At 36.3% G+C, this 13,142-nt stretch overlaps 1 protein-coding gene across 1 annotated transcript; it reads left to right on the top strand.

Annotated features, from left to right (window-relative positions):
* Positions 1 to 79: 79 nt before the first annotated feature.
* On the top strand, positions 80 to 9,468 carry LOC306886712 (nucleic acid dioxygenase ALKBH1-like). Its single transcript, XM_079444041.1, has 6 exons — positions 80 to 221; positions 729 to 837; positions 1,048 to 1,210; positions 1,570 to 1,660; positions 3,149 to 3,342; positions 8,069 to 9,468. Exons 1-6 carry the CDS (start codon positions 84 to 86, stop codon positions 8,496 to 8,498), a joined length of 1,125 nt encoding a protein of 374 aa, XP_079300167.1. The 5' UTR covers positions 80 to 83; the 3' UTR covers positions 8,499 to 9,468.
* Positions 9,469 to 13,142: the final 3,674 nt, after the last annotated feature.

Raw genomic sequence — 13,142 nt, 5'->3', positions numbered from 1 at the left:
ATTTTGTATGCATTATATAATAAATATGTCTAAATCAAATCGAAGATTTGTTTCGTTGACGTCAGATGTAGAAAGGTCACGAGATGACGGCAAAGATGGCAGCCTCCATAGTGGAGCATGGAGAAGATGCTTTTAGAAAATTGTTCAAGTTTTACAAGAGGAGAAATCCTCCTCCAGATTTCAGTGAGGTCATTAACTTCTCCAAACCTTGTAATGACAAGGTGAGACGTTCAGATTAGAAGAATATTTCCATATTTATTAACTTTATGATGCTATAAGCCTTTCCTAAACTGTGTATCATATTGTTATTGATATTAATTTATTAACTAATCGGACTATGTGCAATGTTTATTAAACCAGACCTTATAATGACAAGGTGAGCCATTCAGACTTGATGAATGTTGCCATATTCGTGTTTTAAGACGTCTTTACTTAACTGTGTATAATATTGTTATACTTAGATAAGAAAAAGTAACTAAAACTCTGTAAATACTATATACACACACATTTAAGAAAATAAAGAAATTAAATAAAATTGCCAAATGCATACAACATTTCAATACTAAACATTTAAATGTTATTATTTACCCGTTGTTAGAATATTTTTTTACTTATATTTATTAACTAATTTGGCTATAAACTATGTTTATTGGCTAATTCTGGCATCAAATGTAATATTAGATGCTTACAGAACTTGGCACAAATTCAGTTTTGGTCTGCTTTGCTAGGTTTTTGTCTGTGAACTGAACTCCACTCCTGTAAGCGAGGAAGATGTTTCCAAAGATGGTCTTCGGCCGGTAAAAGACTGGAGGGCATTTGGTCTTCATGGATATCCAGGTATGGTTTATATAGGCCTGTGGCAGTTTAGAATAATTAACAATCTGTATGTTGTTCAGAATTGTATGGGTTTAATTGATGTTCTATGTGATTATGTCAATATATGAGAACACAGAACACTGTATAAAACATGTTGCTATGGGAATTTTCCTTGTTGTCCTTTACACTTTTGATGAGGTTGTTAATTATATTGTCTCTGTTGGAATGTAGGGTTTATCTTTATATCCAACCCATTCCTGCCGGGTTCTCAGCAGTACTGGGCAAAGCAGTGTCTGAAGATCTATCCACAGAAACCCAATGTGTGTAACCTGGATATGCATATGTCATCTGTGGAGACTGAAAACATCTGGGAAAAAAGTAAAGATGTTATTCGGTAAGTTCTTGCCTTGCATTGGCAACTTAGTAGAATATAATTTTATTGCATATTATTTCTGTGTATTTAGGCTTTTTTTATATATATATATATATATATATATATATATAAAACATATGTTATATATGTGTATTTTGAGTATCTTCATCCTCTACTGAGCATTTTCCATCCCCGTAGATGCTTTCCTTGTGGCTAGGTCTGTAGTAATTTTACTGAGACCTAGATGATTGATTTGAGGATTTGCAGTTTGTTAGAACCTCTTTATCACAAAACATTTGTGTAAATGGTTTGTGCTCCTGCACTGCACCTGATCCATCTCACACGGTTCCTTATCTGAATGAGTCTGTGTATTATTGCAGGAGGAAAGGCTGCAGGAAAAGAGAGCCCAGAACTCTGCTAGAAAAACTGCGCTGGGTAACACTAGGTTACCACTATGATTGGAACTCCAAGGTACAACATTCACTCTCTGAAGTACTTTTTACATGCTTTAGCTGTGCGTCTAATGCTAAATGTAATTTCATTAGATTTTTATAATGCAATTTTATATTTAATGTAATAAGTGCAACCATGTAACGATGATATTAAAGAATCCTGTAAAATGTATCACAGTCTCCACAATTAGTATATTAGAATGATTTCTGATGGATCATGACATTGAAGACTGGAGTAAAGCTGCTGAAAATTTAGGTGTGCCATCACAGGAATAAATAGCATTTTAAATATATAAAAATAGGGAAAAGAAAACATTTATTTCAAATTGTAAAAAATGTCACAATATTACTGTATTTTTATCAAATAAAAACAGCCTTGGTCAGCATAAAACATTAAAAATAGACTTTTGAAGGGTTGTGTACAGTATGTATGTTTTACAGTTAGTTTAAACAGTACCAGTTATACTGTAGTATATTTATTTATTTATTTATTTAAAATGCATGTATTTTTTATTTATTTATTTTATTTCCTTTCTTTTTGCCAAAATAAATATTTTACAATGGAGCCTATTGTTTTTCCTGGGGGAGAAAACATTATCCTGGATCTTATTAGCATTATTTGCTGCTTTCAGGACATTTCATCTCTAATTGTACAGGCCTGTCTCGTTTATATGCTAATTACATAAAAGGGTTTAGTCTTCTGTCCTATTAAATCAGTCAGGAGGTGCACACAGGATTCATTAGCTCTGATGTTAGTTTGACACCGTCGAACGTCTGACGGCAATCAGTGAATTTTAAGCAGACACTCTTTCCTTCTCCCTTTAAGTAGAACTGAAGGCTGAGACATTCACCCCGCTCGGATCAGACGCGTAAGCTGCTAATTCAGCTCTTTGGAGAGGCTGTGTTCATATGATTGTCCATTGATTACACTTTCACGCATAACCGCTGACAATGACCCACTGCGAAAGCCACAGAGGCGAAAGAACGCTGCAAAAGCTCTTTTAACAGTTATGTCAATCATGATGTTAGTCATATTTGCATTTTGCAACAATGACAAAACATCCATTTTTCACGATAAAAGGACATGAATTTGTTTATGCAGTGGAATAAAAGAAAAAGGTAAATGTGACTTTTTATTTCACAATTGCAAGTTTATATCTCACAATTATGACATTTCTTCATACTATTGTGAGTTTGTCAAAAAATATCTGAAATGTTAAATATAAACTAGTTGTGAGAGAGTCATATTTACCTTTTTTTATTCCGTTTATTGGAAATAAGCTTCCATACATCAGGGTGGTATGGACTACTGTGTTATTGATCTAGATTAGCTATTGTGCCCTTGAGCAAGGAATTTAACCCTAGGTTACCTGTACTGTTAGTCACTTTGAATAAAAGCGACCGCTAAATGGCTGCATATAATAGAAGGCCTACTCCTATAATGCGAGGCATTTACTCCATTGTACTATAATGCGGCATACTATTCTGCCATACTTTCGTTCTGCAGACTTACTCTCCAGACCACTACACTCCCTTCCCCAAGGAACTTCACTTGCTTTCTCACAAAGTGGCTGCAGCCTGTGGCTTTGCTGGCTTTAACGCAGAGGCGGGCATTCTCAACTACTACCGATCTGATTCCTCGCTTGGAATCCATGTTGACGAATCAGAGCTCGACCATACCCGACCTTTGCTGTCTTTCAGGTGAGGAATATATATTGCTCAAATTTTAATTCCATATAATGACATATATTACTTATGAGTGTTGAAATCATGGGATTGATTAAGGATGTGTTGGGAAATTTAATGTTTTGTGCTTTAAATAAAGACAGAAAGCTTAGAACTAGTACATCATTCTGAAGAAGAACAAATGTGCATTACGCCACCATTTTTAAATATTTGCAGTCAAAAAATTTTTTTTTTAAATAAATTAATAGTTTTATTTAGAAAGGATGCATTATTTTGATCAAAAGCGGCAAAATAAATGCTGTTCCTTTGAACTTTGTATTCATCAAAATAATCTGGAAAATATATTTTTGCTTCCACAAATTAAGCAGCACAAACATTTTCAACATTAATAATAATAATAAAAAGAAGAAATGTTACTTGAACACTAAAGGGGGGAAGTCATGGCCTAATGGTTAGAGAGTCGGACTCGTAATCGAAAGGTTGCGGGTTCGAGTCCCCGGCCGGCAGGGATTGTAGGTGGGGGGAGTGAATGTCCAGCGCTCTCTCCACCCTCAATACCACGACTGAGGTGCCCTTGAGCAAGGCACCGAACCCCCAATTGCTCCCCGGGCGCTGCAGCATGGCTGCCCACTGCTCCGGGTGTGTGTTCACGGTGTGTGTGTGTGTGTGTGTGTGTGCGCATTTGTTCACTACTCACTGCTGTGTGTGTGTGCACTTGGATGGGTTAAACGCAGAGCACCAATTTCGAGTATGGGTCACCATACTTGACAATACGTCACGACTTTACTTTACTTTACTAAAGCAGCATATCAAAATGATTAAGTAACACTGAAAATTCAATTTTGCCATCACAGGAATGAATTACATTTTGAAATATATTAAAATTAAAAAAATAATAATTTTTAATTGTAATATTTTTCACAATATTACTATTACTGTATTTTTGATCAAACAAATGTAGACTTGTTGAGCATAAGAGACCTTTTTTCCTAAACATTTTTAAAAATCTTACTGACTCCAAACTTTTGAATGTTAGTGTATGTATTTTATTATTTCTGTTCTGCTTTACAGAATGATGGAATGAAGTTTAGTCATAAAAGCATGTTAAAGGGATAGTTCACCCAAACATGAACATTTGATGTTTATCTGCTTACCCCAAGGGCATCCAAGATGTAGGTGACTTTGTTTCTTCAGTAGAACACAAACAAAGATTTTTAACTCAAACCGTTGCAGTCTGTCAGCCATATAATGTCAGTCAATGGGACTCACGGCTTTGAGAGAAAACAAAAAAAAACAACATACACAAGCAAAACCAAATTAAACCCTGAGGCTCGTAACGATACATTGAGGTCGTCGTCTTCCGTTTTTTGGCGCGTTGCATTCTTTGTGCATATCGCCACCTACCTTTGCTGTTATGCAGTCATGATTTATTTATAATCAGTTTTTCCTTGTTTTTGTCCTGCGTCTTTCTCACATCCATCCATATATTATAGGCTATATAATTATTTGATGCTCCATCCCATTCCATCTCCCTAAGTCCCATCTGGCGCTGCGTGTTCAGCTCCTCCCGATTGGACCCTAAAATCTGCAATATACCAGAGCATCCTTTCAAGATTCAAGAGTTTTATTTGTCACATACACAATTATACAGAGTATAACCAGCAGTGAAATGTAGGTCAGGTCCGCTCCAAGGACAGTGCAATTATAAAGTATACAAATATTAAGAGAAGAAAAGTAGAAAAAAATAAAATAAAAGAATAAAATAAAAAGATAGATAAAAAATATAAATATAAATGTGCAGGTCAGTATGTTGTTGACTTAAATAGTACTAAGAGGAATGTGCAAAATAATGTGCAAAAAAGTTGTACAGGGTATATAATAGCAGCAATATGAGGTAGAGAAAAATCCTTATTCTATATTAAATCCTTTCACTTAATCCAGTAGTATATATGTATTCTATTAGTATTCTGTATCCTACTCTATCTCTATTAAAATCATAACCTAACAAATATGCCAAATCCTAGTAATTTTCTATTTCTACCACTTATACTTTTCTTAGTATCTACCAGTTTTTTAATATTATATAAATGCCGCCCCTTATTATCTGTATTCCATTTTTCCTCTTTAATAATATTTTCCTTAATAATAGATTTAACTTCACCTTTACTTAAAGGAACATTAAAATCTATTTCTTCCCTTTTTAAAGCATTTTTTGCTTATTCATCAGCATATTCATTACCAGCTACTCCTACATGCGCTGGCACCCAGCAGAATCAACTACCACTCCTTTCCTTTGTATTCGCCATAATAATGAAAATATTTCACACATCAGATCTTCTCTAGAAGAATGATGAGTAAATAATGATATTAAAGCAGTGTCAGAGCATATCACTACTCTGTCTGGTTTTACCTCCTCTAATCCTATTATAATCGCGACCATTTCAACAGTATGTGTTGACAATTTAGGTGTTAATCATTTAGATATTGATATTTTAAACTATGGAATATACACTCTTATTCCTGTAATCCCTGTTCTTGGGTCTTTAGATCCATCAGTATAGATGTGCATATAGAATGTTTCCTGTATGTACTTATATACATGATATTTAACCATACCCATTTCCTCCCATTCCCGTTTTTTATCTAACATCTCTAAATCAATTTTGACCTCAGGGATTATCCATATCGGAACCTCTCCCCATACAGGTGACATACTGCATTCTATATTTGCAATCTGATATTTCGCTGCTAACTGGTTTATCTTCCATCCATATCCTCTCCCTTTTCTAAGTATTCCCAACAATTATTTAAAACATCTTTAGCTATACATTCTCCAGTGTAACTCTTTAAAGATGTCCAAAATACCAGAGACAATTTAACTCTCCTTAATCACAATGGCATTTCATTTGCCTCTACTAATAATGCATTGACTTGTGTTATTTTAGTTGCTCCAAAGCATATTCTAAGAGCTCTATATTGTATCCTAGACTCCTTAATAATGATTCTGATGCTGAACCATAAATCATGCATCCATAATCAATTGTAGATCTTATCAAGGCTTTGATATATTGTTAGCATTGAGTCTCTTTCTGCTCCCCATTCTTTCCCAGCTATTGCCCTCATTACATTTAAGATCATCCTGCATTTTTTTATCTATTTACTCAACATGTTTTTTCCAGGTATACTTCCCATCTAACCACATTCCTAAATATTTAAAAACTTTAACTTGTTCTAAACGTTTTCCATACAATAATAATTCAATATCCTTATAATCTTCTTTTTCCTATTGAATATCATAACATGATTTACTAGTTGACATTTTAAAACTCCATTCTATACTCCATTCTTCCACCTTTTTAATAGCTGTTTGCACACTTGAAATCACTTGTTGTATTTCGACCTCTCTTCCAAATAGCCCCATCATCAGCATATAATGCACATCCCACACCATATCCTAAATTGTCAAAAATATCATTAATCATAATATTAAAAAGAATTGGACTTATAACACTCCCTTGAGGAATACCATTTTCTGCCTTATAAATTGATGACTGACACACTCCTACTTGTACTACAAATGATCTTTCAAACAAAAGTTGAGATAACCAATTATACATTTTCCCATCTATTCCTATCCTTGATGCTTTCATTAACAGCCCTTCTCTCCATACCGTGTCATACGCTTTTTCTATATCAAAATACACTACTGCCATAATTTATTTCATAGTTACTGCCTTCTCTACTTCATTACTGACCTTGATTAATGCATCCATTGTTGATCTTTTACCTCTGAATCCACATTGATACTTACTTTACCCTTTTTCTCTAGTTCATAAGATAGTCTATGAACTATGATCTTTTCCATTAATTTACATAAGTTTGAAGTCAGAGCAATTGGACGATAACTTCCTGGGTTTGTTAGATTTTTACCTGGCTTTGCAATAGGGATTACTACAGCTTGCTTCCATATTTTTGGAATAATTCCTTCTGTCCATATTTTATTATACAACTTAAGTATCATTAATAATATACTATCTGACAAATGCTTTATCATTACATAACTTACTCTGTCAACCCCAGGAGCAGTATTGGCACATTTTTGTAATGCTGCTTTCAGTTCTGTAATTGTAAACTCGACATCCATACAGCTATTATTGTTATTTCTTTTCATCATTATATCTGGATTTTTGTCTAAAATATTCCTTTTCCTTAAAACAATGTAGCAAATATCACTCTCCTTTTCTCAAATTGTTTGAAAACCGCCCATATACATTGTCTTCTTCTTGCTTTATGGCGGATCGCTGACTATCTCCACCTATCTCTCAAATGGACCATTGACACTCTATCTACAATCTCAATTAGGAGTGTCAATGATCCATTTGAGAGATAGGTGGCGGTAATGCACTTATAAGTCCGCGATCTGCCGTAAAGCAAGAAGACGGCGACGGGTCACGCGCCGGCTGTTATGTGAACGCGCTCAGGACAGTTGGACCATGCGGCGGATCAGAGGTAAAAACGGAAATAAATACTAGTCAGTTTCTTGCACAGATCGATCGTTTTGTGTCTTTAGACCTCAATGTATCGTAATGAGCCGCAGTTTAATTTGGTTTTGTCTGTGTATGTTTTTTTTTTTTTCTCAAAGCCGTGAGTCCCATTGACTGACATTATATGACTGACAGACTGCAACGGTTTGAGTTAAAAATCTTACTCAACAAAGTCTCTTTTTGTCTGTCGATGTTAGTTTTGGGCAGACTGCTGTTTTCCTGTTGGGCGGGACTAAGAGGGAAGACCGGCCCATGGCCATGTTCATGAACAGTGGTGACATAATGGTGATGTCAGGACCCAGCCGCCTACTGTATCACGCAGTACCCTGCATCGTCCCCGCCCCCACTGGAAACATGCTGCCACCCTGCCTGGGCCAGAGACTAGAGACGGAGGAACAGGACGATGACATCATCCAAAGTGTGTCAGAAGAGGATTGGGACGTTTGCTCCTGGTACTTGCAGATGTCTCGGGTAAATGTGACCGTTCGACAATTACTTGCTTCTGGTCAGACTTTTCCAAGTTCACAGGCATCACATTTATCAACGGACAGCTGTGAGAAATCAGAGGAAGTAACTCAAAAAAATGAGAAGAGGAAAAGCGAATCAGGCTATGAGCGTGACACCTAACGTGCCTGTTTTGAATGTCATCCAAGTTTTATTTATGTAAAATGCACCTGGTATTACAAATTGTACATATAACATAATAAATGCATTATTGTGATCACTTCCCAGATAATGACTCTTCGTTCCAGAGCAGGTGTTGCAAATATGAAACCACTTATTCATCAAGTCAACTCGGCTTAAAGCGTAGTTCTAAATTTTACCCTGTCATGACTAACTTCGCACACAATACTTCTCAGTCTGCAGGATGGTGGTGACATTCAGTCTCGTCTGTTGTGAGTCGTGACAGTTTGCCAGGCGCAGGTCTGTTGATTTAAGGCTGGTTGCCATGTTTGCTCACTCAGGGCTGTAACACTAAACAGAGCTGACCTTCAGAGGAAAACCAGGGAGACGGCGTATAATCTTTTTAATCTGGTCAAGCGGTGTCACGACATGTCAAAGCCAGTGTGAGATTGCCTATGACAAGTTCCCCGAGGGACCCAGGTTGACATTGCCATTGTGACTGAAAACACTGGGGGCCGGCGTTACCATGGTGATAAAACACTTCTGTCACTGTGTCTGCCTCTCGTGAAATGCTATCAAAAGTTCATGTCTGCATGTGAGATTTGTAAGATTAATGTTTCTGATTTTTTACATGCAGTAAAGACATAATTGCTAGGCAGCGTTTATCAGTCTGTCTTTTGTTGTTGTGTTACTGTCAAGGGGGTATGTGAGTTGTTACCTGGTTTGCAAACATGGTAAGACTATGGTATTTTGATATATAGGCTACTATGGTACTGAATGATTACAATATTGTGGTGCTCCAAGAATAAATACTGTGGTATGGTTAGAAACGTGTCCAAATAAATATGATTTCACCATAGTATAATTTCCAAAACAACATAAGACTATTGTGATTTTCTAGGCTACCACGGTTTCTGTATCATAGTATTTACATGGTACTTAAAACACACCATGGTATTATCATGCCCCCCCCCCCCCCCCCCCCCCCCAAAAAAAAAAAGAAAATAAAGAAAACATAGTAATTTGATATTGTGGTATTTTGTCATATGGTAATAACCAAAATATTTTTTGGTACTGAAATTCTTAATTTTTTTATATAATACTTTCAAGAATATCATCAGTGTAACAAAGTCTCAACCTTTAACTTAAATTTAATTAAAATAATTAAAATATTAATCAAACATGGTGTCAGCAAGAGTTTGCTTAAATGTTTTGTTTAAAGATTTTAATTTTAGATATTGGTAGATTTTATTCAGCAAGGACTTTCAAGATTGATCAAACATGGCTGTAAAAATCTAATGTTACAAAAATTATATATTTGAAATAAATGCTGTTCTTTTTTACTTTCAATGCATCAAAGAAATCAGAAAAATCAAGTTTTTGCAAAAAGATTAAGTGAAACTGTTTTCAACATTAATAATAATACCAAATCAGCCATTCTAAAGAATCATGTGACACTGAAGACTAGAGTAATGGCTGCTGATTAGCTTTGCATCACAGGAATAAATTAGGCCTACATTCTTATATATACTCTCAAAAGTATCCTAAACTTTTGAACGGTAGTGTAGATCTACAGTAGGCTATATCCACTTAAGAACACTTTGTTCAGTGCTGCTTAATCCCTGAAAGCTTACACGAGTGTTTACCATCCTGCTGTATTCCCCTGAATGTTTATTTCAGGTCTTTGTAAAGCGATAAACAGAATTCCTTTATTATTAATCCAACTGTCCTTCTGAGACGCCGAAGCTGTCTTGTGAGTAGGCTACAGCGCTGGATTAATTGCCTCCTGTTTTTGCTTATTGTATAACTGTGGGAGACAGCATGGAATAAGAAGTAGGTCTAATTGGTTTTCGTGAAAGGCCTTTCGGCCAGCCCTTTAAGAAAGCCACACACCTCTCCATTAACCAAAGCAATTGTCGCTTACTGCTGAGACGGTTCTACCAATTGCACGATGGTGATTATCCTATTTTTGGGTTCGCTCAATTTCCTCTATAATTACATCAAATGAGAATGCATTTCAATTCAGTTGTCTAAAACTGAATTGGGCTACTCCCTAAAGATGTAGCTAAAGCTATGTGTTCTATGAGTGCCCAAAAAGTGAAATTCTCAACTTTCCTAAATAAGTCATAAGGACATTGAGCATTATGTAAAATGCTATTAAATGCCCACAACCCCGGAGAAGTATTAAGTATGTAGAAAGAGCTATTGGCGAGTGAAGATGAGGAGGTTTTCCTCTTCTAGCACCTCCATGCACGCCAGACGGCTTCTAGGTACCACATCCATTTCAAAGCAAGCAGAAAGGCCCTGCCCTCTCAGATAAAATTATACGCTGTCAGGATGATGTATGTAGTCATATAATTTTTATTGCTGCCACTTTATCTGCTCTTCCTGCTGGCACCGTGTTTCTGCCCTGTTGCCCTCACGTTTTCCCTCGTACCTCCCATTACTCTGTCATTACCAGTCACTGGCAGGTACCGTTACCGGCTGCGGGTGCAGACCCAGCCTTCTTTAATCATATTTACCAAGGGTACCAACCATTCTAACCACGTGTGTGTGTGTGTGTATATGTGTGTACATATATATGTATATATATTTTCTTTTTTTATTTGTTTCTATATAAATTAAATTATAATAACATTTTAAAATAGTAATACATAACATACATTTTATTTTTTTTGTAGTGCAGCATAGTGAGTAAAAATGAATTTATTAGAAGATAATTAAAAATAATTAAGAATATGCTACTATAGTACATTTAAAAAAAATGTTAGGCAACTTTTGTATGTATGTACCATAGTAGAAAATATGGTATTGCTGTCTGATACCACCACAGCCCTCTTTTTTTAGTGGCAACACATTCACATCTTTCTAGGTGCTAAAATCTGCCTGAGTACAACGACTTATCCTCGAGACAAAGAGAAAATGTGGTTTTACCTTCAAAAGCCCTCATTTTGGGAGCTAATTAAGCAACATTAGCTTTGCAAATTGGGGCAAAATTGCATTTGCTGTGTCATTTTTATAATCACTGCCATTACCAATAATTACTGCAGCAGTCGCATTGAGATGCAGGGCAGTGGCTCTGGGAACACTCATTCTCTTAGCAAAACACTCCCCCTAGTGCCTCCATACACGATCATTTAACCAAAATCAACACTGTTCCTAAACACTGAGCACAGCGGTCAGACCAGTACTCATTCCAAACTTGATTTCATATTATCCTTTCATCTGAATTAAGTCGTTGAGCTTCTCACCGGCAAAAATCGACTGCAACGTGTGTGATCTTGTCTACCCTCACTGACTGCTGGTGTGGGGTTTCCACATCATTAGCATGCTTAGCTTTTGCCCTTTCTTTGTGGTTTAAAGAGCACCCAGAGCTTGTCAGGACAGCTGCTTGGAGTCCTGTGAGGTGAGCCGATCAGAGACAACATTTTGCCATTGTGGTTAGTCAGGAACGACAGCGCCGGAATACCAAGTGTCTGATCAAATGGAAGTGGGATTTTAGGCGTTCCATTCCACAAAGTGAAACACTGTGCAGTCTGTTTATTCATTAGCTATTCATTAGTGGCAGAATTAGATGCTGAATGTACAATTCATTCAAACTTAAATTCTTCAATTAAGAGGGCAATGAAATTTAAATGGTTCTGTCAATTTGTGTGATGGTTCATAGTTTTATGGGTGCAAATGTGTGCTGATTTTCCAAATATGTGACAAGTAGTCATTTTTTTTAATACTGACATTTTTATTAGATTGTAAGTCCTATTTACTATTGATAACACCGCATATACACACGTGGCCAAAAATATCGGCACCCTTGGTAAATATGATCAAAGAAGGCTGTGAAAATTAATCTGCATTGTTAATCCATTTGATCTTTTATTTTAAAAAATTCACAAAAATCTAACCTTTCATTGGAGAATACGAATTTAAAATGGGGGGGGGGGGGGGGTATCATAATGAAATAAATGTTTTTCTCAAATACACGTTGGACACAATTATTGGCACCCTTAGAAATTCTTACGAGTAAAATATATCTCTGAAGTATATTCCCATTTATTCACAATGTCTCATCACACAACCTCTTCTCCAGTCATGCCAGAGTAACTCTGTGAGCTCCGCGCTTGTGTTCTCTCATGATTGACGCTGATGGCTGTAGCTACAAGACATGTTTCTCTTTTTTATTTCCTGCCTCGCCAAGCAACACAACGATGATGTCAAAATACAAAGTTGAATATACCCAAACTCTGAGTGCTGAGGTAGAGGAGGCCATAAATACAGTTTTGCTTGCTAATGCATAAATCACAGCTTGCCTCTAGTGTATTTTATAGAGTTGTTTTGTGAAACTATCATCGGTAAAGATGTTGGATAGTTGGCGCTGTGGCACAGAGGTATATCTGTCAACATATGAGAAGTTGTGTTCAAGAGGGTGCTGGTTTGAATCTGACCCATATCACATACTGATCTTGTACCCCTTTCTCTCTCTCTTACTGTGTGTCTCAGTTATGAGGCAAAAACCCGTAAAATGTTAAGAGCTGTTAATTCTGTAAGATTTTTCAGGGATGCTGTCTATGCAGAACTTCACCGCCATGATGCTAGGGTGTTGCTATGTGGTTGCTAGGGTATTCTGAGTGTTTTTAGTATGCTGTGATG

The sequence above is a fragment of the Barbus barbus genome, assembly GCF_936440315.1.
Source record: "Barbus barbus genome assembly, chromosome: 20".
Classification (NCBI taxonomy): Eukaryota; Metazoa; Chordata; class Actinopteri; order Cypriniformes; family Cyprinidae; genus Barbus; species Barbus barbus.
This window is presented reverse-complemented; position numbering and strand designations above follow the sequence as displayed.